Source organism: Bombus vosnesenskii, unplaced genomic scaffold (genome assembly GCF_011952255.1).
Source record: "Bombus vosnesenskii isolate JDL3184/JDL3185 unplaced genomic scaffold, Bvos_JDL3184-5_v1.1 scf7180000013605, whole genome shotgun sequence".
Lineage (NCBI taxonomy): Eukaryota > Metazoa > Arthropoda > Insecta > Hymenoptera > Apidae > Bombus > Bombus vosnesenskii.
In genome coordinates, this window is record NW_022883144.1 from 141,897 (window position 1) to 168,749 (window position 26,853).

A 26,853-nucleotide genomic window follows, 5' to 3' on the forward strand; every position below is an offset into this window, starting at 1 on the left:
TGTTCGTGTTGCTCGATTAAAATGGTCGATTGTGGTTTGTCCAGCGACATGTACGCAGTGCACGCAAACGCGTGCAGGTTCGTGCAAAAAGCAAGATAAAGTCTTGTTTATAATACCAACGGAAGACAACATATATATTTTCCAACAATTATTGTATCAGAAAACGTACAAGACAACGAATTTTTTACTCCTGATATAAGAAGATATATTTATTATCTTTCGCAGAAAATCGTGGAAGGCCTTTAAAAAGCATCGCTATGAATATAAACATCTTTAGAACGGTTGGCAACAGGTACGGTGCAAAAAAAGGAAAAAAGAATAAAAGAGCGAATAGCGAGACATGAAGTCGCACGTAAATGTCGATGAAATGAGCGTGATCCATCGATCCTTTGTATTCGTTCCTTTTGATTTTCTTCGCCATTTATTTTCATTTCATTCGTCACATTCATGACATAGGTTAAAAACCAAACATCTGTAACCTTGGTACATTGAAAGAAAGAAGATATGCTTCTACCAAGAAAACTTTAATTTCAGAGAATTAACTTGAATTTCAAATTACACAAAACGATGTACATATCGCTAAATATAAATTGCGTGTAATGTTTCAACTTTTGATGTTTTAGTGTCTCAACAATAATGTTTCGTATTTTAGACATGATATTAATGCACTAAATACCAATTTTCAATGTCCATTCTCGCAGCGAAGAACACCATAAAACAGCGAGCTAATGAAAACCTACATAAATTCAAGATATGTTGTAACGAAAATCTATGGATCGGTCGTTTTAACAGATTTATGCAAATGATCTCGCGTTATCACGAAGAAAAACGAGCATTCTCGGCTCGACCTAAATAAATTGCGATCGAACAAACGAGCACGAGTCGTGTTCCCTTGAGTTTCGTTCGCCAGACGAATTTCCTAGCCGTCTAATATATCGGTTAGTAGCGGCTGCGAGAGATTAATTATCTAAGAATTAATTCAGAGAAAAATTCCCACCGAGCTCGTGCGGATCCTCTGACACCGAGGCGCAGGATTCATTTGGTCGCGAACGTTACGAGTTTCCGCCGAACTGATTATTTAGAAGCCTCCTGGGAAAAAAGACGCGATGTGAGATGGGCTTAAGGAGGCGATAATATCAGCGAATATATGTCCGTATATTTCTCCGATGCAGCCGACGAACGGGATCCCAGCTTGTATACGGGCAACTTCTGTATACAGGCTGGAGATGTCCTAAGTACACGTCTACATGTAGGATATGCATCGGTGACCGTGATGCCGCAACGTATATGGTGTCCAAGAAGTACAGTTCGACTCTATTTATACAGAGTGTGTCTAAAAATATCAGGGTTAAATTTATCCTACTTTTCAATAAGATCAAGTAGATGAGAAAAGGTCGTGTAAACTTATGTCCAAAGATGCATTATTATATATATAAAACTGTAAACGTTCAGTGATTTATGACAAAATTTTCTTTATGTAAGTATTTATGAGAGAAAATATGACAGAAAACTTGCATTCCTACAGGAGGAAGAAATTTACAACGGCCATAAAAATTGGTAAAAATCTTTAAACGCATAATTTTTCAAGAAAAAAATTTAGCATGTAATTCATAGAATTTTAGTACCTATTCGACCTTATCTCATTAACAGATGTTATAAGTTTATCCCAAACTTTTTGGATGACCTGTATATATTCGAAGAGTATAGGCGAAGAATTTGATAAATAACATTTTCTGTATTTTACAGAGAAGCAATTTTTTAAGTCAGTATGTTGTCAATTAAGTCTATCTAATAAAAACACATAATATAATAAAAATTTGTATAAGAAACAAGTATAAGAGGAGCTTAACTACCCCCAATTATGAACACAAAAAGATTTTAATATATTACGAGGCGAAACGTTTTGTTATATTTTATTCTTGATTAAGATTACAAAAAAGAATGCTGTAATGTATTCTATTGATACAAAACGCAAGCTATTTACAAATCATTTCCTTGCGGTTCATCTTGCGCATTGTCACCCAACCATTTGCCATTAAATTAAGCAAAATTAGATATATCACCATCTATACATCCGGAAGGATAATCGTAACAGAATTGTCAAAATCTGTTTTTATCTTACCCGATAAAAATTCAAAACGGTTATTTTATGTCGCCTCACAAGAGATAAGTTATCATACGGAATGAACAACGAATTTTGATCAACCGATCGCCGAGATCTATAACGCAAGGTCGTTATGATTCAAAATTCATGACTCTATTCGCCTAAGAACATACCTAGAGAAAGATAAACGATGGACAACAAAAAATCTTTGGATAGTTTGAGTTGTAGCTTTGAAAATGTATCAAACGGAAACAAAACAATATTGAAACTTTAAGAGAGAATTTTACGCAAACTACAAACATATTTTACGCGTTCATAAAAATAATAAAAATATTATTTTTACAAGTCTGTAAAATTTAAAATTTGAATACTATAATTAATATCCAAGAATAATACCAAGATTGATGATTCGGGCTTATGCATTCTTTATTTTAATTTATGTAAAAAAACAATTATATTAAATATGTAATAGTTATCTTTTTATCCCATTTACAAGAAACAGTAACATCTCTTCTTCTAGGAGGATATAACTGCTGAACATAAATCCTTCGACAAACGATGAGAAATTTGTTCAGCTAATATTAATATATGTCTCGGATATAATTATCATAATTCAGTAACGTATGCATATTACCGTATCTTAGAGTTATTTGACACAGCTTCATATTTTTCCTCGCTGAACACTTAAAGCACACGATATTTTTCTCTTCTTTCGTTATTACATCAGAAGCTAGTGCAATACCTTATGATATACAACAAAGTTTATTATTCTACGCGGAGTTCATGACCGAATTACAAAATGTTGATACCTAAACAAACCTTGCCTACTCTACTTTACTAAACTCTCAAAAATTCGAAAATTAAATGTGTCAATTGTCTTGTCCAAATATTTCACTCGTGGGAAATTCAGTTTCACCAATTCATCCAACGGACGCGAATTTTTGAAACTAACGGAACACACTGTATGTATGTGAACGAGCGTGAACGCGAGAATGTAGTGCACCAAGACCGTTGCACGGTAACGTTGCCTTTCACGTATATACGCGATCATGCACACGGTTTCATGGGTTATTTGCATAGTCTGCTCGACTGTCTGGCGGACGGAAGCTGACTACGAATTCCTGCTAGAGCAGTCGCCTGTGTCAAGTGCAGCTAATTCATTTTGCTGACTATACCAGGGCTCTGGCTCGATCCGTCCTTCGGTTAATATTAAGACTCATAGCGCAGACCTATGACATCGGGAACCTATGACACAATCGGTCTCCACGCAATTCCTGTGGCCTCGATATCATTATTGATGAGTCGCGAAACGTCACGAGTCTTACAAGCTTACGGCTATCCTAAATAGAAATGGTACCGACAAGAACGTCATTCAAAGTGTAGAAATTAATGCATTAACTCGATAATAATGTTGGGAAGAATGGAACATCCTACCATTTTTTTGTTAAACGCGTTCGATGTTATTAATCTTCGGGACTTTTCTTCGATTCTGTCATTTTCAACAAATATTTGTCGTTGTACAAGTCATTTTAAAACCGTAAAAGCAATTTGTGTTTAATTGTAACTCGGGTAAAGTATCCTCCGAAAAGGAAAGTGGAGAATAATATTATTAGGAAATTTAAATTTTCTATATTTTTCATTAATATATGTTTATTTTAACATTATTAATATAATGTGTGTAATTTGTTTCGAGGTACAATTTTATTCGTTTTCTCGCGGCAGCGAATTAATGGTTCCACTGAATTGTTACGCGTCTATTTACGCTCATTATTAAGGAAGTATGTAATTGTTTCACGTATGTAAGGTGTGTTTTCATGCAGTTAAATGGGGCATGTTAGTGCATTATTGTTGATAACTGTAATTATGTGAATACTGGGTCGATCCGTGAGCTTTTGCGTATACTTTTGACAAACTGAGTGATTTTTACGAAAGAACGTTAGATAGATTAATGTCGAAACGGGAACACGTGTAAGAAAATGTAGATCATGTTTTTCTCAATTGAGTAACTACATTAAAAAGGATGTAAAAATTCGAGAACATATGATGTACTCGAAACATAAATATAATAGTGCAATTTTTATTAAAATTATAATTAATATTTATATTTGTGATATACTATTAATTATATCTCAATCCTAATGTACAGAAGATTTTCATAAATTTTAAACGAAGAAGAAAAGTAGGAAGTTAAAAATATAATCGCAATTAACGTTGTTTAAATTGAAATATGTATGTAGGTATGTATTACCCATAAATACGACCCATAAATTACGCGTAGAGAATCAACATAAAAGAGGAGTGGTGGATTAAACGCGGAAGTGGTTCCATAACGAGACAGTGATAAATGTTAGCAATTGGAATAGGAAATTCTGGAAAATTTTGTAGAAAGCTGGCATAGAGAGATCCGTTTATACAGACATTTTGGAATAAAATTCATCAAGTTTAATATAACATAACCCAGAAAATCTATAAAATAAAGTTAAAACGAGATCAAACATTTTAAATATTAGATATAAATCTAATAATAGGTATCTCTAAAAAATAATTCCAGTAAAATTGTCAAATATTCCGACACAATTTCTTCGTATTGAATCTGTAATCACAAAATACCGACAAATTTCATAAAAAAGATATGATGACAACGTACTTCCCTTTCTAATAATTTCACTCGTTTCAGCGCAAAATTCCCAATCTCTCTTCTACTGCGAAAAAAAAGAACCTGCTTACTCTTCGACTCGTGGATCACCTTACAATGAAATCCAAAGCCTCATCACCGATAATTCCGTCGAATCAACGTTTCGACTCAACAGAAAACGCTTCGTAATCGAGAGTAAAAAGAATCGCCAGTCTATCTTACTATCTTGTGCAAATAGATAATATCAAATATAGTGAATATCAATCATATATTAACTGTATGAGATTCATGTAAGCCGACTAAGATTTAGTAAATCAATATAGAATAATTTTAACATGGTAGACAATGTTACTAATATACGCGAGTACAGCCAATGTGCTATATAATAATAGAATATTTAAAACGATGCGTATACAATGACTCGTGAAAATATTCATACACTCCTGGAATTTTTTATGTACAGTATATATTTTACAAAATATTTTTAAATTTCATTAGTACTGTAACGATTATCCTGATTATATTGATAAAATTTGAAACGGATCTTAAAATGCATGTATATAAAATTTACAAGATATTTATTGCACTTTGCATCAAAGTATTTGGATAGTACATTATTCGCTATGTTAAGAAGTCACAACCTGTAGTGAAACTATCTTTAGCACTAACTGCATATTTAAGACTATTATTCATACCTTATACTAACTTTTTACTGGGTGTATGTTCGCAGTTAAATGTCTTGTAACTTCTATATACATTTTCGGATCGGTTTCAAATTTTGCTATTGCAATGACAACAGGCGTGACTCATGACGGTGGTAATGAAATGAAAAAAAATGTCATATATCACACATAATATATTCATAAAATAAATTCTGGGGTAGTTCGAATATTTTCGTGGGGCACTTTAATATATTCATACAAAAGCATAAAAAAATATAAATAAAGATGAGAATTAGGACGACTTTATTAGCGTAGCTAATACCAAGCTGATTAAGACTGAGGACCAAGAAGTCATCAGCAGGAAAAAGCCTTGTTTCGTTTCTTCCTCCTTCCAAGCCTACTAATCGGTAGCGTAAAATGAATTTGCCTAGGCAACAGTTTATGGCACACGCGTCGATTGACCTACATTATTGTGTCACAGGAAGAGATGCCTGGGACTGAATTACCGGAACACCAGCGAGGGCAACGGACGAGCGTGAGGGTGACTTAATTAGCCAATTATTGTCATCGTGTATGGTACAGACGGTGGGGGCAGGAGGCACAGAGTTCTGGCCACCTATACAGGTTCAACCTTTAACGACCGCCCGTTGTTACATTCGGCCCAGCTAAATTCAGGACAAAGCCGCGTAGACGTCAGCTTTATCCTTGAACTGCAACCGTCCGTTCAAATTTTCCACAAAGTGAAACCTTCGTTAGTCGTATCTGTGCCCTTTGAAACTAGCCAATAAAGTATTTCACGCGTTTCGCGCCATTTCCATGGACGTGAATATTTATACACATTTACGTTAGACGCGGACCAGATGCAGAGATATAACGTGACAGATGTTTGCAACGGAAGGCTTATGGAAATAATTGAATTCTATTTAAGGTAATGTATTTTTTTTCACTACAATATTTAAGAATTAAACAGGCGAAGATTATGTTTCTAAGAATTTTTTAAATATTTCTTTTTATCGATTAGAACGTTGAAATGTTGAGTAATCTGCGTTCTCAAAAAAGACTGTTAAAAATTGAATTTATCAAAAGAGGAATAGTATTTTCCTTGATGAATTAAAATTTATCAAATGTAGAATTTATAAATTAATAAGGAATCTAGATTATTAACATATTAAATATTGTTTTGTTTTTAATAATATTTTTCTTCGAGTAATAACTTTGATCCTGAAAATAGAAAATGATAATTTAGATTCTCTTCTCTCTTCTCTCTCTCTCTCTCTCTCGTATTTCTTTTTTTACATCATGTCCTCGAATGAGGTCGTTAACGTCATCACAGCGGTCATTGATTTCGCAGCGGTGACATTACGCAATTCGACAATTATATATTTCTAGTGGTACAGTGCACACGTAAAAAATGGAGACATGGTTTATTATGAGTTTCTTCTGTTATCTTCGATCCTTATCAAGTGATATACACAAGCGCACGATCTCGTTATTACAAATATAAATCTGCATAGTGTCATCGACGTGACACCACCGCGATGTCGTATCGGTCATCTGCATCCAGGTCTTAAGAGACGCTACACCAGATGGTTGCGTGGAAATTCGAAACAGATGTCGGACGGAAATTGTATTCCGGACTGGTGAGAAAGTTCGAGGAAACTCGATGTCCTTCGAGATCCTTGTTAGGCACCGATATTGACAAACACGTGGTTGCTTGCAATCTCCTGGCCCCGAGACTAATACCTGCCTATCGTGAAACGTTAATGGCTATCATATTCCGGTTGGCAGCGAGAGGCAAATTGTACGCCACCGGTCGAAGATCCACAGGGAAATTACGTTTTTCCAAGCGCAACGTGTATGGATCACTTTGTGTACGGAGACACGGAACATGCCTCGATGAACAGACCTCTTATTACACTTGATTTCCTTTCAGGAAGACTCTATAAATAAACAAGACGCGTTGCAACTATGTTAAGTAACGTTGCACGCTCGAGTTTTAATGAGAATTTAGGTTTCCCGTGATGGTAGAGCGATGATGCAAATGGTGTTACCTCTATTGGAAAGTATCGATGTTTTATCATTATGCCTGGTGTTAAGAATAGAACGCTTAATTATTATTCTGTTTGCCGTAGAAGGTAGAACAGCATTCAGGGTAGAAATTGTATAAATTTGCAAGTTAAATGAAAGGTAAATATAGGTCTTCTTTCGAAGGTCTTCCTCGACCATAATAAAGAACATCTGAATGTCTATTCGAAATAATCGTATGTATGGTTGTCTGCATAGTCAATTGCATTTATATTACATCATGTTGGTTATTTAATAATATGTTTCTCTCAGTAATTCAGCTACAAAGACTAGGACTATTAGATTATTAGATATAATATTACAGCTACAATAGAAATAACCGATTTGAGTATATTTACTCAACAACATTTTACTCTAACATCTTATTACAAACGTGTAAAATAGAGGTCTAAATATGATAAAACAAGCTATATTGATTATATCAAGATAACGCGATCTTGTTATTATTATTCTTACTCCTACGCAAATTGGATGGTTTAGAATTTATATTTCGATTTTTCTACGATGCTTTCCCTTGTATTACATTATTTGGATTTTTCATGAGCTTCATATTAGAAAGAAATAATAATAAATCCACCAAAAAATAAAAATGGGGAATATAATAATTACGTTGTATTTTCCATTACTTACATGTTTCTTATAATGCTTCTTAGTATTCGTATTTTATACTACTTGAATATTTTATACAAACTATTCCAAATAAAAATGAAAATAAAAATGGCAAAATAAAAGAGGTGGCAATTACAATCCATTCTACTTTACTCCCACCATCTCATAACGTTTTATTTATAATTTCTATACTATTCAAACGTTTTATAAATGTTTTATCAAATGAAAATGGAAATAAATCGCGGGAAATGAATATTACAAAGTGTAACAATCACGTCGTATTTCCTTCCCACAATTTTTTTCCACTATTCTTCAGGTTTTTGGGCCACTTAGATATTTTGTGTAAAAACGAGTCGTAGGAAACAGAAGTAGCGCAGTGTAACAATTACGCTTTAATTAAGCAATTACACGCCAAATTCGTTTCGAAAGTACACTAGAACGAGGTAAGCAGACGATACTTTTAACAAGCAACGTGCCAGCTGTTTTTAGCTACATGTACATACTTCCTCCTGTGAATTCTGAGATGCATTGTATTCACTCGAGTTGACCTATTTTCGTTCGCATCACCTATTGGCGAAGATACTTTTCTATTGTAATCTTGTTTCGAGAAACGAGAGGGAAACCCGAAGATATTCGCGTTCGTGGAATGATACGAAATAACAGGCAGTCTATTGTATTAACGACATCCACAGACATTCTATTCTATTAAACGCTGTGGACTGTTATAATCATCGTTGACATTTTTTAAGAGATATACAGGGTGGTTGGTAACTAGTTGTACAAGCGGAAAGGGGGTGATTCTACGCGAAAAAAGAAGTCGAAAATATAGAATAACAATTTTTTTTAATTCTTTATTTTTTTTTAATTTTTTTAAAAATCTACAGTGAGATCCGTTATAACAAGATGTGATAAAGTGCACGCGTACCGAGCGAAAATTCAAAGTCGATTTTCTCGAAAACAAAGCATCAAACGAAACATTTTTATTCTATATTTTCGATTTCTTTTTTCGCGTAGAATCACCCCCTTTCCGCTTGTACCACCAGTTACCAATCACCCTGTATATAATATGAAGAGCAGAGTAAAAAATATGATAAGTACATTTGTTGATTTTTTTACCTTAACGTCATTTTTTGATATTACATTGATTTTAAAACTTGTCAAACTTTTGGCAAAGAAATTTCGAAAAAATTTCTATCTTTGCTTATAAGAACTGCAAAAATATTTTCTGTTTACTTATATACATTCCTGACTTTGGAGCTTTTACTTTCATCCTACTCTTAAATAGCATTCAAGAAAGATGCTCCATAGTGAATTTCTTCTTAAACAGATTCTTACCAAGTTAATAATATCTACCAATTATCACGCAGTTGATGATGTTATAAAAATAATCTCTTTAAATTTGCCAAGAATCTCTTTTTAAAACAACGTTTCAAACATGCAATACTCACGTTCCCTATTAAAATTCCAAGCTGAAATGTTCCTTTTTTTTAAGAACAATGAATTCTAAAACAACGACGTTACATCAGGCCACAACAATTAAACTACAAAAGAAACGATAAAGAAAAAAAAGTTTTCATTACATAAAGTCTCTTTACATCCAAGGCAACTTTCTACGATTAGCATTCGTACCTGCGAAAAATCGGCTGTTAACATTCCCTGCAATCTGAAAGAAAAAAAAACAGACGAAACAAGTCCAGAATTTTTCCTTCTGATATATCGGTCACGGTGAAGTGTAGTGCAATTTATAAATGAAAAGTTTTCCAATACAGCCGCGGTATTGATGGTGTTAGCAATGACCTTGGCGATGAAGAGGAGGAGAAAGGACGTGGATGATATTCGACATATCGGTTTTGCTGTCACCAATTTCCGGCTTCGTTCGATGAGATATCGGACACGGTGATCGTGGAAAATACAAGTTTTGTTGACGGCATTGCGCTATTGATAGGTATACCAAATCGTTCATTCATTGACAACACATTCATTCTCTCTCCCACGTTTCTCTCTTCCCACACGGCCAGATTTATCTGTCGAGTCTAGTCCTTCTTGATCTTTGTTGCTTAACTGTTATTGATTTACCACACATTCAGAGATTTCTATTACGTGTACCAACAACTGTACGTGTTGATAGAATAACGACGAGCCTCATAGTTCAACTTATAACTGATGAGATATGTCGTATCAAATACTACCAATTTTGATTTTTGCCGTAATTTTAAAAAATGCATGTCTGCCATGAGGTATTGTACTTGTGAGTCTGTTATTTAATGTAACTGAATTAAAGTATAAATAAAATTAAGCGATAAGTAGGCTGCGGATTTTTATGCATTTATAGGAAATTTAAAAGTGCAAAAATACATAGAATGCATATAACATGCAAAAACATATAAAATATTCAAAATAGAATATTTATTATGATATTTAGAGAATGAGAGCGTATTTTGGTTCCATCTTTTCAATCGTATCCATAAAAATATAAAATTGCAGAAACAATCCGTAGTTTAGTGATAATATAAACAATAATATACAAGCATGAATGTTATATTTACACGAATATTTTATTTCCCTGTTACGAAAATTTGCTCTCTGAAGCATACTGATCGTTGTTCCATTTCAAATTCATCGATTAATTCACCAGACGGGGCTTAAATAAAAAGCAGAGCAGCCGATATAAGAATGGATCAGCGTTCTCAATCTAGTTCATAACCAAGTATAATAGTAGCCGGTTGCAACATACTGGAAAGCGGTACAAACGGAAATTTCTAAGACGATTCACGTCGATTCGAGGACGCGATCGACAAAGAGGAGAACATAAATTCGAGAGCCACAGTTTCGAAATAACACTTTGCATCTCCACTTGGGATTGTTGCTATTCGAACAAAAGATAAATCGTGCTATTCCTTAGGGGGATATAAAACATTGAGAAACCTCTTTGCCAAAGAAAACAATACGTTCTCGTTTTCTTTTCTCCCTTCTTTTTCCTTAGAGGGTGATATAGAAACATAATTGAAATTTACCGTGGTGAATCTTCAGGATTCTCTGTTCTTTTTAGCTAGATTAAATACGAATCGTTTAAAGTAATCCAGATCTCCACACAGATAGAGAAAAGAATCGTAAAAATGAAACTTTATCTCGGTTAGAAACATTATCAGAACCACCAAATGAAGAACAAAAATATCTTTTTTTTTCAAGAAACAATCAGGCCATTCTCGAAATTGGAAATTATATTCTAAAGATTTGATCAAATATTTTAAGAAAATATCGTTTAATCTTTTAACGAACTGAATCTCTGAACCGAATCATTCCAAATATAATAATTAGATCACGCTTATTTATAAAAATTTATATTTCGATGAGCATGACGAAAGGAATACTTTGCTTTGATTATTTTGTACATTCTGTATATTTTTGCACCATAAAATTTTTCATAAATGCATAAAGATCCACAATAATAAAAACGAATACAGTACAAAGATTGTTTTTCATATAAGAATCATAAACACAAAGTATTTTCAACCAATGAATTAGTTTCATCCAATTATTACTGGGTTATTAGCAAGCAATTTTAGTATAAACCCATTTCCTTTAATTGTAAAGCTATTGATTATCTCATTTGGATAGATCTCAAAAGCATCGTGTGTAAATGCATTATCTATGGGTCACATAAATTTCTCAGATCAGTAGGTTAATGGTTATCAGTTGATCATAGAAGAAATTTATACTTCCTCTATCAGAAAACTTCTTGTACCAACAGATAAAATAATACAAAATGAGACCGAGTAACTATTAGAACAGATACATTACTTTCGAATGAAGTTACAATGCTTCGAAGACGATAATGAACATCATTTTATCTAATTAAATACGTTTACAACTTTTCTTAAAAAAATGTCTGTAAATGCACGACCCTGTGTTACAAAAAAAAAATGATATATGTATTTGAAAATAAAATCCATCGTGCCGCTCTAACAATATTAAGAAATAAAGTTTTTTACTAAAGTAAAATATCTATTAGGTACATTTAGATTTTTTCAAATGATCAAAGGGCGGTTGAAACATCGACAAAAAGAAAATGATAGTGTAATTGTAGCAACCAGCTTCTGTGACATAAATATATATTCATTAAAATATCATAAAAATCTTTCCAGGACGAATCTTTAAAAAAATCGTAAACGATTCTGTCATAACAAAAAGCTAACATAAAATTTGAAAATAAAATTCTTCCCGTACCTCTAACAATATTACAAAGCAAATTTTCATATTCAATATATTTCAATACATTAGTTATTATAATAGATTTTCTTAAATAATTCAAGAACGACAGTAATTAAAAAAGGAAGCAACTATCAAATTGTCTGAATCGCCTAGTATAACACGTTTGCTTTTTTGCCATTGAAACTTTTCCTTTCCTCCGCTGGAAAAGCAACTTTCAATTTTTTGTGCTTCGCGATTTCGCTTTCACAAATTTGCATCATACATACATGTCGATGCGCCTACGTTCAACGAACACGGAAAGATATGGCGATATCGAGCTTTAGGCGTACTAGCAACACTTTACCGCGCGACAGTTTTCTCACTCTCGTTCGCATCAATCAAAAACTCCATTTCTTCTTCTTCTAATAACGAAAATGTCCTGCAGTCGTGTCGTCAATTGCACGCACATCCACATAAACGGATGTCCTTTCTGTAAATGACAAACCGTCCCTAGTGCGCTCATAGCCTAAGGATGCACATTTTGTTTCGGTTTTGCATGTAAATACACAGACCCGTGCTAAACTGTGGATCGATACTCGCCACTTTCTCAAGCCGCTCTGCCGGCCTGTTATTTCCATCTCGCTTTTGACATTGAATTCACGTCATGTACCGTGAGGAACAAAAGACGATAAGACCGGTATCACCGTGCTGGCACAACGTAGGAAACGTGAGTTCCAAATGTAGTTGAATGCAACGAGCTCCGAGGATCAGCACAAGAAATAGAGAGATACAACAATTGTTCGTGATGCCACGTGTTTGCAAATTGTTGGTCATAGTCGCAAGAAGAAACTGAAATCGGTATTTTAAAACTAATATTTTATGCATTTGAAGATGTTGGGCTTGTATACCAGCATTCGTAAGTGTCTAGACACCTATGCTCGATTAATAATAATATTATTTGAATTTAAGTAAAATAAATAGTTCAAAGATGAGTTAGTAATTAGAAACAGATGACTATCGTACTATCTTTCAGTTTATTACTACTTTTTACTACTATTTTTTGAGAAATTTCTAATCTTGTAAGAAGAAAGGTGGCGCAAGGATTCTCCGCAACACTTCAAATTTCCAAATTGTTGGTCATAGTTGCAAGAAGAAATTGAAATTGGTATTTTGAAACTAATATTTTGTACATCTTTGAAGATATTCCTATTTCTAACGTTTGTAAATTTATAATAATAGTATTTGAATTTGAGTAATGATAAAATAATTTATACAGACTGACAATTACAAGCTGCAATTTTGTTATTGCATATTGGCTTAAATAATTTTTATTGTATCATAACAGCTTATTATAAGCCTACTGTAAGTAGGTGTGATAGTTCTGAAGAGTAATATCGAGTTTATAAATTGTTTAAAAGTAAGAAAAATAATAGTTCTTACACGACAAGAAGGAACTGTTGTAAATTGCATTACATATTGTAGGAAAGAAACGCAAGGCGAGAACACTTATTTGAATGCAATGAACTTCAAGGTGGTCTGGACAACCTAGAAATAGGAAAAAGGAACGACACCCAAGACTTCAAATAATGTTAGAGAACTGGTGTAGAAGGGATCTACAATTCCAGAAATTTGTTAATCCTTTCTTTAACACTCTCTCGTATTATTTTCATTGCAGATAACAGATATGATAAGGAAATTTTATCTGCGTCCGTGTTATACTTACAGTGTCTTATGCGCTTAGTAATAAAAGAATAGTGCAATTTCTTTGTAGAGTCATAATAAAAAGTTAAATAAACGAAGCCAGTTCTCAAAAAATGATACAATTTACGTATTTTGTGTTATAAAAAATACCATACACGGTGCAAATCAAGATTTTGAAAATACTAATTTATTATACACACGTGTACAACCTCTTGAAAGTGTCATTCCTTTGTGTATTGAACAAAAAATTGTGAATTTTCCATAAAGTACAGAATACTATTTTATAAGTACTAACAATAAACTGATTTACGTTAATGTGATTTTCAACTAATCATACGATAAGCATATAAACTTAACAGGAGGATTACATTCTACAGTTTGTTTTTCTTTTATCGAATACGAACTGTTTCATCTTCTTATCACAGTTGCGTATACGTAAGCCTTCTTTTCCTTTCACTACATTTACACAGTGATACTAAAATTCTACAAACTCAGCTACCTTAGTATAATTAAATTTCTGCTGTGCCGTTGTTAATTTTTAATATGAGAACCGTACTTTCTAAGAAAAATATAAAACATTGAACTCTGAGTTTAATATGAAAAACGCCATGAAATAGTCGTGTCAACATCTCATAGTAGGAAGGAAAGTGAAATCTCGTTTTGGTTTTCCAAACACTTCACGCTGTTAAAATACTGCCTCGACTCGCACTAGCCTACCTGACCGTATCTCCTCTGTTTTCGAAACGCTCGCGTAGATTATAAAAGGCTGGACAGGGAAACAAGCACGGAAAATGTCAGGGCCTTGTCTTCCAGCTTCGAGCGACGAGAACGTGTATATAAATATACAGGGTTAAAAAATGTTCCTCTGCTACTGGCTTTATAGTTTGAACGCGAAATAGCTTCTCATCGTCGATATAAACGAAATTTCAATTTTCCTGCTTTTCTATATTTTTTATAAAAATATAAACTTATATAGATTCTACGTCGATATTAACTTTTGACATCACTTTTGAACATTTATATTTGTCGACGTTTGTTTCGTGTATCTTCGACTTTGATTTCTTGTGATTGATGACCGTTTATTATTGTTGATTTAGCATCGTGGATGATAAAACATGGACGATCGTGTTAGCCTTTTGAATACGCATGTATGAATTTTTGACAATAATTTTTAATGCTTTTATCCACAGAATTTTAGGTATTTTCAGCTGTAATTGCAGAATTGTTAAATACTATATCAATATCAGTTATAAACAACAAACTCAGGCAGAGAATGCAAGAATTATACGGTTGTCCTGAAAGTTCGTTCCGATTTTTAAGGAAAATTCAAACGTGGCACATTTAAACATCAATATACATTTATTGAATTATTTTTTTCCGCACGATCGTTCTCCATCTTTCATGCGTTTTGAATATTTCATCCTTCCAGAACCTCTCAGGTTTCTCGACGAAAAACTTTTCAATATGATTTTTTACGTCGACCAAAGAGTTAAAGCTTTTTCCATAAGGGAATTTTGTAACGACCTAAATAGGTGAAAATCTGAGGGTGCAATGTCTAATGAATACGGTGAGATTAGATCCATCCCAAGCAAACTCCAACAACCTTTGTCAAATGGTCAAAGAATATGAAGCCGCGTATTGTCCTGATAAAACACGACGACCTTCCGATTCGCCAGTTCTGGACCTTTTCTGTTCAATTACTGTCTTTAATTCGTCTAATTGCGAGCAATACTTTTCCGAATTTATAGCCTGGTTGTTTGGTAGAAGCTCACAATACAGGATTCCTTTCTAATTCCACCAGAGCATGACTTTCTTCGGATGAAAACCGGCTTTTAGGGCGGCTAAAGGTGATTCATTCTGCTTTCCCCAATTTCTTTTCCGCTCAACATTATTATAAATAATCCATTTTTCATCCCCGTCACTACAAGCTTCCATGCTTGCACATAGTGTCTCCTCGTTGCGTTTATAGAGTCGCAAATAGAAATGCGATCCATCGGATTTTTTTGCGCTAAATCCTGTGGAACACATACATCAAAACGTTTTATATAGCCAAGCTTCGCTAAATGCTCGTGAATGGTAGATTATGATATTTTGAACATTTCTGCTAATTCACGTGTCGTAACACGTGGGTTATTCTCGATCCGTGTTTTGATCTGATCTTCATCAGTGGTGGCGGCCCTACCCGGGCGTTCTTGATCTTCAAGGTTGAAATCACTAGCTTTAAACTTAGCAAATCACTTCCGCACAGATCTTTCAGCTATAGCACCGTCACTATAAACAGCGCATACCTCGTTTGTTGCTTGTGTAGCATTTTCGCCTTTCCGGTAAAAGAAAGCTATCAAATGCCTATAATGCACTTTGTTTCCTTCCATATTTAAGAGCGTATAAAACTAATAAAAATTAATGTATCCCAACTAAACTTTTTTCTAGAGATGCCTGAGATATCACCTTTTAGAACATGTACGCGTGTCATTTGTTTTCAATCATTCTGATATATTATTTTATGTATATTCATGTTTTGTAAAATTAAAAATTTATGCTTCTAAATGTTCTAAGCATTATTAACAAACACTTTCAATCATCTCTGTTTTTCGATATCAAGTAATTTTATCCGATATATTTATTGTAGTGAAATTAAATAATATCTTTTACCACCACTATAGTCATTCAAAATACAAACAACAACATATTTCAATAGCCACATAATTATCAGACTGTCCAACTTTTCATTGCCGATAAAATGTTTCATTTTCACTTTTGTGTAATACGTACAAACAACAAAAGTACCCAGCCCTTGTTTCGTTATTATCAACAGTATCATTCCCCTACCGTACATTATATCTACAGACGTATCATTCATCGGTAAACATATCTATGTATTGTCTAATTTCACGCGACGACAATCGTATACGTTATAAAAAACCTTTTATCAAAAATCTATCCTGCTCTACCTGACAACTTATCACGCTCCAGATTCATTATACTTTCCGCACAGTTCATCAAACCTACCCTTATCTTACATATCTGAATACCCATAAAACGCCCGCATTCCTCCCATTATCGGGCGAAATATATCGCTTCCGTTCAGCCTATCAGTCACGTTTTAACCGGCTTAATCGCGAATGAATAAATAAGTTGTTCATAAATACGTTACTCATCGAACCAAAGTTAAATAGGAAAAAAAATGAAAGACAAAAAATTTCAAAAGAGAAACAGGAGGAAGAAAGAATAGAAACATCAGTCGAATGCTACTACAGAGCTGCGTTATATCATTGTGATATCGCGCCATGCGGAAGATAAACGACACGAGAGAAGGGAGATAACACAGTCTAACCCGGCAGAAAAGAAATAATTTTTTATCTAACAAGTTCGTGACTATCATCCAGGCTCTAGGCGGAAAAGGAAAGAAGAAAGAAAAGAAGAGAAAGAGAAAGAGGTGATAGGTGGGTTGTGTGCTTAGTTGGAAAGTAAATGCACTTTTTGCTGCGTTAACTGCACTTCGGCGTTCTACCGACTCGTACGGGCCGCGATAAGCGAAAGAATTTTCTGCACGCGACCATGCGACAGTATTGATTAAAACGAAACTTGAGGTGTACGGTTCGTCGTTGTTATATACCCGCTTCTCCGTTAAAACGCGAGAAAAAATAACGCTTCGACGCGTTGTTCGTCAGCGTTCACGAATTTGATTATTCAGCAATAAGGGTTAGTTTCTTCTACGTTAGTTTCCTCTGTGTGTGAATTTGGTTGATTGCAGAAAGTTTTTCGTCTTAAAATCAGTCTTTTAAATTGATTATGGTTCGATTGACGATTGAAACAAAAAAGATCTTTCTTTTTAAGAAAAGAGTTGTAATACTAGTTTTTTTATGTACATTGCAATTGACAATCGTTTAACTTTTAGGTTTTATTACAAGAATTACGATTTGTTTCAGCTTTAAATCGGTTTTCTTTGATAATAAATAATAGAAACAAATAATTTTGTATAATTATACAGTCTTGAATTCACATGATATATATTTAACAATCCTGCATCGTTTCCTTCTACACGAAGATATGTTCTCTATCTAGTTTCGATGAAAATCTCACGTATCAGAACTTTGTTCAAACGACATAACTTTGACACAAGTTTCAAAACTCCATTCACAAGAATGGTATTCAAAGAGCAAAGTAAAGAACCGTTTGCAAGAAATAAAATTCACAAAATTCATTTCCCTATGAAGTAGCAATATACAAGAAACCTATTCTAATTAATACCTAGATATATTCTACTAAAAAAACAAGAATACCTACCTCAAAACCCGTAATATTTACGTTTGGCCCGATCATCGTACTACGGGCTATGTCCGTAGTTGTAGGTTAAGTGGTTAAGGTTCCTGAATTTCATGTTCTCGCCTAGCCCTAATTTCAACAGGCAGAAGAACATAATATTTAGAAAAAAACTTTGACATCAAATTGAAACGCAAAGTTATACATACATATCAACAATGATCCTTTCGTTTTTCCTTCGAACATGAGAAATTTCTCAACAAAAGTAAAACATGACTGAATCAAGAATGATCCAAAGAACGCAGTAAAGTTGAAACATACACAAATCAAATAATATCAACTTTTATACGAGCTTTTCAAAGTGGTTAATCCCATATCCTGAATTTTTTGAAATTTTAATGCCAAAGCACTTGATTGATGTTTGCCTTACATAATTTCATCAATTTTCTCTACACTTTGTTTCGTGGAGTTAATCAATCTGGCAAATAAACTGCTCATATATTCATATATCGTACGACATTCGCTCAAGTATGTACTCGATAACTCCTCTAAATCCTCGTAGTCCAAATACGCCAGAAAGCATCTTTCGGCTGGCTCAAAGTCTAGAATCGTGTTCGAACGACATTTTCAAGGCTCCCAAGCGCCTTCGTGGTTGCCCTTGAAATGTACCACGAAATGTACACAGTCGCAGTTGTCGAGATGCGACCGCGAATCATTTTCGATCTGAGAGAAGAGAGGAGCGCAAAAAAGAGGAGGAACGAGCGACCGTCTTTTTCAAGGGGAGAAGAAACGAAGCGTTTGTTCGCGCCCAAGCTACAGGATGTCATCTGTTGAACAACTGATATACGGTCAAACACTTACGCGATGGTATATACACAATACACAGTGTGCATGGCGGTTGCCGCCAGTGCGTCTCGAGTCTCGAGTGATCGATCTCACGTGGAAGCGGACTGCCATGTCGGCATCGAGCTGACCGACGCGGCGGCAACGAGGTCGACCAAGAGGACGAAAACATCCCAACCGATCAATTAACCCGAGAGACCGAGTCCAAACGGTCTGCGGACGCTCTCGAACGAGAGAAAACCGACGGTGGCTGCCGGCAAGCCGGATAGCAGTTCGTTTTCACGCACTGAACGGTCGAACGACGTAACGCGCGACGATGCCGTTGCTCCTCTTCTTTTTCTTCTTCTTTCTCCTCCTCCTCTTCGTCTTCCTCTCTCTTGCTTTTCAAGCGACCGAAGAATACGCGCCGGCAATCGGACAGTCGACTTTAAAGATGCAAGAAGTTCCTCGATGGACGTGCGAGTTTAACGATCGTTTGCTCGATCACGATCAAGCATTCTTTCAATGAAAATTTTCGATCGCCTCACTAGAATAAATATGGAGACGATGAAGCAGCTGTTCGAAGATTTGAGTACGTTTAATCGTTGGATGCTAGTCGTAATAAGATCGGAGAATGTAGCGGGTGAGAATTGTACAGTAATCGTCTGATATGATTTTATCATTCAAATTATGATTTATACTGTATCGATGTAAGATATAGTATCATAGTAGATCAGATGTTATAACGGGAAACATTATACGTATGTATAATGCTTTTTCATAGTAGTATATCTTTAAATTTTTCTGTCGTAATTGTGTTTTACTAGACATATAGTGAAATATAGCAGCTGTGATATGTAAATATAGTACGTAGTAATAATCTTCTAGTACAATTTTATCGTTCAAATGAGCATGGTTTATTATGTACATAATGGAGTACAGTAACTGCAATATGTAAATATAGTACGTAGTAAATATAGTAGTAACCTGGTATAGTCATTCAAAGGACTGTTATAGCTTACTATACCGAAGTAAGATATGATTGCATAGTAAATTGAGTGTTACATGATCATTAAAAAACTATCTATACTGTAGTATAGTATACCCTTTTCATCTTTTTGTAGTTTTCTATGATTTCTACTGTGTTTTACTATGTGTATAATGAAGCGTAGTAACTGCAATGTGTAAATATAGTATGTACTATACATCAGGCTATATATCACTAATATAATACTGTAGCAATGCAGTGTTATGTATTATTATAGTATCATAAAAGTTTGCAATGCTAATATATAATCACTTATGTCACAGTCTACAGTTTACCATATTCACTGTAGAATTTACCTACTATAATAACTGTTGTAAGATTAACTCACAAAACACTGTAACAATGTATTTAACTTATTTAATAATATATTTAAACATTCACAACACTGACCAACTCTTTCTTCTACTGTTAAGCAATTACTGAGCAAAAAGTACAACTTTTTTGAACGATTCTACCTAAGATTTCTTATATTCTTGTTTTACTTTCTGTGTTAACGATATTCTGCAATTTTTATTTCCTCTTTTGACACAAAAGACATAAAGACAAAATTCTAAAACTAATAGAAAAGTTTCAGAAATTTTTTCGATGTTCATATCATTTGCGGAAACTCATATTTATATTCTAAAAATAGACCTCTAAGAACGATATAAATAGTATAATACTTTAAACAAATACGGTAATAAATACAGAAATCATAATAAATACGTAATAAGTACGGAAGTTATAATAAATACGCAATAAATACAGAAATCATAACAAATACGTAATAAAGTTACAGAGTGATGTTTACAGAAATGAAACTCTGAAAGTTTTAATGGTTATTCCTTTCATTGTATGTATAATATCACATATTTTTGTATAGAACAGAAGTATATGTATCAAACATTACAGCAACTATTATTAATGCAACAAGTTTTGTGTAATTCGACAATACGCATAAATATCAATTTTCTGTCAGAAAATCTTTGTAAAGTACAAAATAAATATATATATTTACCAATTTTACATTGTACTTGCTTAATTATTTTTGCTCCAAAAGTACGAAATAATTTCCATGAAAGTAAACTTTGCAATATTACATATATATCCACATTACACCACAGTTTTCTTTTCATCGTTTCAAGTTTCAATTAGGCTAAAATCATTCACTTGAAGAAAAGAAACGATAACAAAAACCGTAATCTTAAAACTAGCAAACTTCGAATCGCGTGAATAAAAAAGCCATGAAAACGTTGGAACTATTAAATCTGACTTTTCGGAGAATCAACAGCAAACACTGCCAAAAACAATATCTTTATTTTTTAATTTTACTTTCACCTAAATCTGGTAACGTGATACGAGTAGTTTTGCCAGAAGAAAAAAAATACACACACCTCGCTGTTTTATCATAATAATACTCAAAGTGCGTGTTGAACTATGAGAGTGTCAATTGAAAGAAAGTAGAAATAATGCGACAAACGATTACTTACAGTTGATGTTGCCGGGTCAGCATGATTTTTTCAAAGAAATAAAAACAGATACGTGCATTTATACGAAGAGACAATACAAATGTACACGTTTGTGCACGATCATTCAAAATTAATCACTTATTTAACAAAAGTCTATGAGACAAACCAGTCTGGAATTACATCGGCACCACACTTGAATCGTATATGAGCGCGCACTTTGCGACTTTCGTATGCGAGCACAGCGAATCCCGATAATCGTTCACGTTCGTAACACTACTCCGTTTGACATAATTTATCTGGTGACCCCACGGCTGGTTACCCGTCGGCCGACGCAAAGCAACGCAAGAGCTGCTGAGTGGTGGGGATATGACAGCGGTAACGGAAACATATAGATATCCTCGGAGTTTGCTAGTTTTGTGTCATGATTTTGTGGCGCCTCTGTATATCATGGCCAACACGTTCCAACCTTTTGGCGCGTTTGTTCAATTTTACTTCTTGCATGCTTTTGTTTTATATCTTCATTTATTACATTATTACATTACATTTCATTGCAATTTTATTCATTACAATTACATTACTACATTTCAATTTTCTATTATAAATAAACAGAATTCTTTATAAAAATCTACGTACAAGATTCTTTCATATATAATACTCACCTACGTTCTATCACGAAGTTTGCGTTATATGCATACTCAATCCTAAATGCACCATTTTAATATCAAAATCTAATGTTTAATTAAAAAAAATTTTCTTAAATGTGAAAAACATTATATTTTATCGTATTCTATCTAAATAGTATCAATCTTTCAATCTAGAACATTTCTTCACACGATTATATTTCATCGTATACATGATACATTTACAAAATTGAATCGTCATATACATACATCGAAATAATCGAATAGTAGTTAAATTGGTAAATAATTTTGAACATTTTTTAATTGTTTTTTTGTTAGTATTGAGTATGTAGAATCATCGAAAATTTTTTACTCTCATAATGTTGCATATTTAATAACGAAATTTAATAACATTTATTTCTAGTCTAGTGCCTTCTAGCAGCTTTTAGTTATCACTTATTACTTACTTCACAACCTTCGCTTTTAAATAAGCGCATCTATAGATTTGTTGCATATCGCATATCTCTAGCGTCGTTGCTGCAAGTTTTGTTGACAGATTATATGTTTATGTTACAGCTTTGTTAATAAAACATATTTTTTTAATTTTCTGTAAAATATAAACTTAATTAAAAAATGGAAAATGATAACCCTGTAATATATGGCCTTGAATTCCAAGTATGCAATTCAGAATATGGAAAATCTTAAGTTACAAACATTCACAAATACTTCTCTTAATCATACATTTTTACAGACAATAATAATTTGAAATAAAATATACAGAACATAAATCTTATCATTCATTTTCATAAAGATTTATAATAATTTAATCTAAAGCACTAACCATTATTTCTATTGGTATTCATAATACTTTTTGCTTTATAGACAAGAGCATTGTCGGCTCAAACAGCAGAAACGGATATTGTCAGATTTTTAGTTGGAACACAATCATTGAAATTTAATAACAATCAAGTTCATTTGGTAGAACTTAATGAAGAAACAGGCAGCTTAAAGACTCAAATATTTCATCATCCTGTCGGAGAAATTTGGTCCTTACAAGCTTCTCCTACGGAGCCCAATATATTTATTACTTGTTATAATGCTTTAAATGGTAATTATGAGTAAAACTACTTTTCCTTTTTGGACATTAAAATGATAAATCTTAATTATACTTTAAAAAAATATGTTCTGTTTAGATGATGGTTCTTGTCGGATGAAAGGAGCTCTTTGGAAACTACCAGAACTAAAAGAATATACAAATAATGTTGAAAGTCTTAAAAACTTAGCAGACATTGATACTACGCCATATGGTACAGACCTTAAAACCATTGCTTATCATCCTATGGATTCAACAAAAGCTGTTTCAGTTGTAGATAATAAATTTATATTGTGGGATCTAGCTGAGAATGGCCCACAGGTAAAAATAGATTTCCAAGCTATTTACCAACAGATGTATCTTTTATTTGTTACTTTATTTAGGTTACTACTTCTGGCACTTTAGCTAGTAAAGGTCAACCACGTTTTACAAATGGAAAGTGGAATCCTCATAATGGTTGCAATCAATTTGTTACACTGAATGAAAATAATGTTCGTGGTTGGGACTTTAGAAATCCTGCTGAGGCATCCTGGACGATTTTATCTGCTCATTCTCAAATAATTAGGTATTAAATAAAAATTTGATTATTTATTTTTATTCATAATTTTTATAATTTTATTAAATACAGATTTTAATGTAATGTTACTCTTATATTTAGAGATTTAGATTTTAACGTGAATCGTCAGTATATTTTATCAACATGTGGAGATGATGGATATATGAAATTTTGGGACATTCGGTCACCCACAGAACCTATATTGTCCCGTATGGAACATTCACATTGGGTGTGGAGTGTTCGAATCAACCGTTTTCACGATCAATTAGTTTTAACTTCAAGTAGTGATTCAAGAGTAATATTATGCAGTATTGCATCAATATCTTCAGAACCTTTTGGACATATAGTACTGACTCCTGAAGATGATAGTACACAAAATGATTACAATAGCAAGAAAAACAAGTAATAATTGATAATTAAAATGTGGTGTAATTAAAATTATCAAAATATATAAAACCAAATTATATATCATTTCTAGGCTTGAAGATGGGGTTGTTGGTAGATATGAAGAACATGAAGATAGCGTTTATGCAGTTGAATGGTCATCTGCTGACCCTTGGACATTTGCATCATTGAGTTATGATGGTAGATTAGTTCTTAATAAAGTCCCCAGGAAATATAAATATCAAATACTTCTTTAAGTGAATTTTAATTTCTGTAAATCTATTAAGATAAATAATTTTACATATATTTCTGTATAAAATTTGTATTGAATTTTATTTAAAGAATCTTATATAAAGTGTACAATTTCCTTCACAAAATTTTTGTAAAGGTTTAATATAAATACAGTAAATATTAATTATTAATTTAATACTAACTTGTAGTATTTATTTTATAACCGATCTGAAACTCTACTTGCTACATTCCTGAGTTGTCCATAAACCTTTGATGGCGGACTACCCAAGATTAAATTACATATAGCTCTTCTTGCTAATTGTATGTTTTGAAAAGAACCGAGTATATGAATTTTACTATCTGCTAATACAATTCTAGTCTTTGTTACATTTTCTATTGTAAACTTTGTTCTTCCACCCTTTCCAGCTAATCTCCCAATTGCTCTAGAAAGATGGTCACCTTTCAAAGGCTTTACATCTTGAATTTCAAATGTTTCTACAAATAAACCGTCTAAACGTAACAAAGCCAAAGCATCTTCCACATCAAAACCATAAATAAATGCTTTTACAAAATCAGCTCCTTTTTGTAAATTAGCAATATCAGGAGTTTCTGGAGCTGTCCGTAATTCTATATTTCGGGTTTTCAAATTAAATCTTATTTGTAATTGTAAATGTTCAACGATGGGTGTAAATATTTTCATCCAATTTTCTTTTAAAGGGGTATACCTATGAGCAGGTACAGATATCTGAAAATATTTTATTTTGCTTTAATAATAGTACACACAAATTAACTAATAAAGTTCAATTATTAGTAAAATTAAATTTTTCACCTTTCTTTGTTCACCATCTTGAATAATTTTAGCCCTTTTTGAAGTTATATGCGACTTCTCTTTTTCTTCTGCACCATTAATTAGTTCGACCTAACAAAGAACAATACAAAAAAATAATACAAAAATAATACAAAAAAAGAGAAATATAAAAATACTAAGTAAAAATAATTAAATATTGCAATAAATAAAAAAATTATATTTTTAGAACTTAACCTTAATACTTACTTCCATACGACTTTCATTCGCCTGTCGCTTTCTTCTCTCTTTCGGTTTAGTGAATTCATTTGTTTCTGAATTATTCTTTATTTCCTCTTTATCTATACTCATTTTTTAAAATTACTTAGTTACCAAAATATAAAATATATGACTATTATTTGATAGGATACTAGGTGAATATATATCCTATGCCACGTGATCAATTGACATGTATATGTAGTTACAGTTTCGTGGGTCATGTACTGATATATATCATGCATATAAATACATATAGCATATGTCTACGTCAATTTACTTTGCAATCATACACATACATAAATGCACATAAAAGATATTTTAGGTATGTGTTTATAATACTTTCTTCTTTAAAGCGCAACGAGATATTCGTCGAACACAATGCATATTTAAAAAATATGAAAGCTTTTATATTGTAAAAACTATTATCGATTATATGTATTTTCGATATTATTCAATTTTTTAATTTTTATGAGTTTTTATGTATTATCCTTTTTGTATATTGTATACATATAAATTAATAATTAATACTATAATTTAATTCTTGTACATTAACGTAAGAGGTCATAGCTGGTCATAGTGATACTCATGACAAAAAGGTTTCTAGAATTAATTAACAAGAATGAAAAAAATAGGTAACATTGAAATATTATATAGTATTCGATAAAAGCAATATGAAGGAAGATTTTGTTTGTTATTGAAAAAGAAAAACTTATTATAACTATCTTTAGAACCAATTTTAAACAATTACATGTAATAAATTTTCAAACTTGATGGAAAGTGAATTTAACTTTTAAGTACTTTTATTTTTGTAAATATTAGTTATTACTTCTATAATATTTCACTAATTATAGTATTCCCTTGAAAATAATAATTAGTCTTACTCACAAATACGTCATTGTTTGTATATAAGAGATATGACCCCGTGTAATTATATTAACAAATGTATTTAGAAATTACGACATATCACTGATAAAAAATTTGGTTTTAAAATAAATATATTTATAAAAATTTTAATAAACAAAATTGAAGTTACATGAAACTCACAAATTCTTACTCAATTTGCAACTAGAAATAGTTACAGGTAAATATTTAGCATTATTTACATTAAATTCATAAGTTTACAAAAAATAAAGATTATTTGTTACTTTTATATTTTAAAACTTTCCATAAAAAATATTTCTGAAAAGATTTATATAGTGATTAATATTTTAATGTATACTTCATAAGATAAATATAACAATTATCATAATTCTAAAAGTATGCAAACAAAGTAACTTAAATCTTTTATGATATTTTATTTTTGCAGAAAATATTTGCAAATATTCGTAAAATATTATT

At 32.6% G+C, this 26,853-nt stretch overlaps 3 protein-coding genes and 1 long non-coding RNA gene across 8 annotated transcripts in view; 2 read left to right on the forward strand and 2 right to left on the reverse strand.

The window, feature by feature from the left end:
* Positions 1–21,884, reverse strand: part of LOC117238703 — a 50,310-nt gene extending 28,426 nt beyond the window's left edge. For all 4 annotated transcript variants that reach the window (XM_033503830.1, XM_033503828.1, XM_033503827.1 and 1 more), the window contains exon 1: positions 21,590–21,884. The gene's annotated coding sequence lies outside the window, so the exon portion shown is untranslated. The remainder of the gene's footprint in view (positions 1–21,589) is intronic.
* Positions 12,328–13,996, forward strand: LOC117238704. The gene is made up of 3 exons (XR_004494252.1): positions 12,328–13,202; positions 13,352–13,451; positions 13,769–13,996. It is a non-coding gene; the product is annotated as an uncharacterized LOC117238704 (long non-coding RNA).
* Positions 21,885–22,661: 777 nt separating the features above from the next.
* Positions 22,662–24,626, forward strand: LOC117238690 (EARP-interacting protein homolog). The gene is made up of 6 exons (XM_033503803.1): positions 22,662–22,863; positions 23,071–23,296; positions 23,382–23,602; positions 23,665–23,846; positions 23,940–24,239; positions 24,316–24,626. Exons 1-6 carry the CDS (start codon positions 22,822–22,824, stop codon positions 24,476–24,478), a joined length of 1,134 nt encoding a protein of 377 aa, XP_033359694.1. The 5' UTR covers positions 22,662–22,821; the 3' UTR covers positions 24,479–24,626.
* On the reverse strand, positions 24,247–25,715 carry LOC117238691 (RNA-binding protein pno1). 2 transcript variants are annotated; one of them, XM_033503805.1, is made up of 4 exons: positions 25,507–25,715; positions 25,282–25,371; positions 24,656–25,197; positions 24,247–24,500 (listed from the first exon to the last, which is right to left on the reverse strand). In XM_033503805.1, the coding sequence occupies exons 1-3, from the start codon at positions 25,606–25,608 to the stop codon at positions 24,670–24,672; spliced, it is 720 nt and encodes a 239-aa protein (XP_033359696.1). In that variant the 5' UTR covers positions 25,609–25,715; the 3' UTR covers positions 24,247–24,500; positions 24,656–24,669. The 2 variants fall into 2 exon arrangements, with proteins under 2 accessions (XP_033359696.1, XP_033359695.1); XM_033503804.1 differs by lacking the exon at positions 24,247–24,500 and having other exon boundaries at positions 24,644–25,197.
* Positions 25,716–26,853: the final 1,138 nt, after the last annotated feature.

Excerpts from the sequence above, each read along its gene's own strand:
- LOC117238690 (XM_033503803.1), top strand. The coding sequence starts at position 22,822 with ATGGAAAATGATAACCCTGTAATATATGGCCTTGAATTCCAA. Across the intron at positions 22,864-23,070 it reads TATATGGCCTTGAATTCCAA|ACAAGAGCATTGTCGGCTCA; the intron begins GTATGCAATTCA and ends TTTGCTTTATAG. Across the intron at positions 23,297-23,381 it reads TTGTTATAATGCTTTAAATG|ATGATGGTTCTTGTCGGATG; the intron begins GTAATTATGAGT and ends TGTTCTGTTTAG.
- LOC117238691 (XM_033503805.1), bottom strand. The coding sequence starts at position 25,608 with ATGAGTATAGATAAAGAGGAAATAAAGAATAATTCAGAAACAAATGAA. Across the intron at positions 25,372-25,506 it reads CGAATGAAAGTCGTATGGAA|GTCGAACTAATTAATGGTGC; the intron begins GTAAGTATTAAG and ends GTTCTTTGTTAG. Across the intron at positions 25,198-25,281 it reads AAGATGGTGAACAAAGAAAG|ATATCTGTACCTGCTCATAG; the intron begins GTGAAAAATTTA and ends AAATATTTTCAG.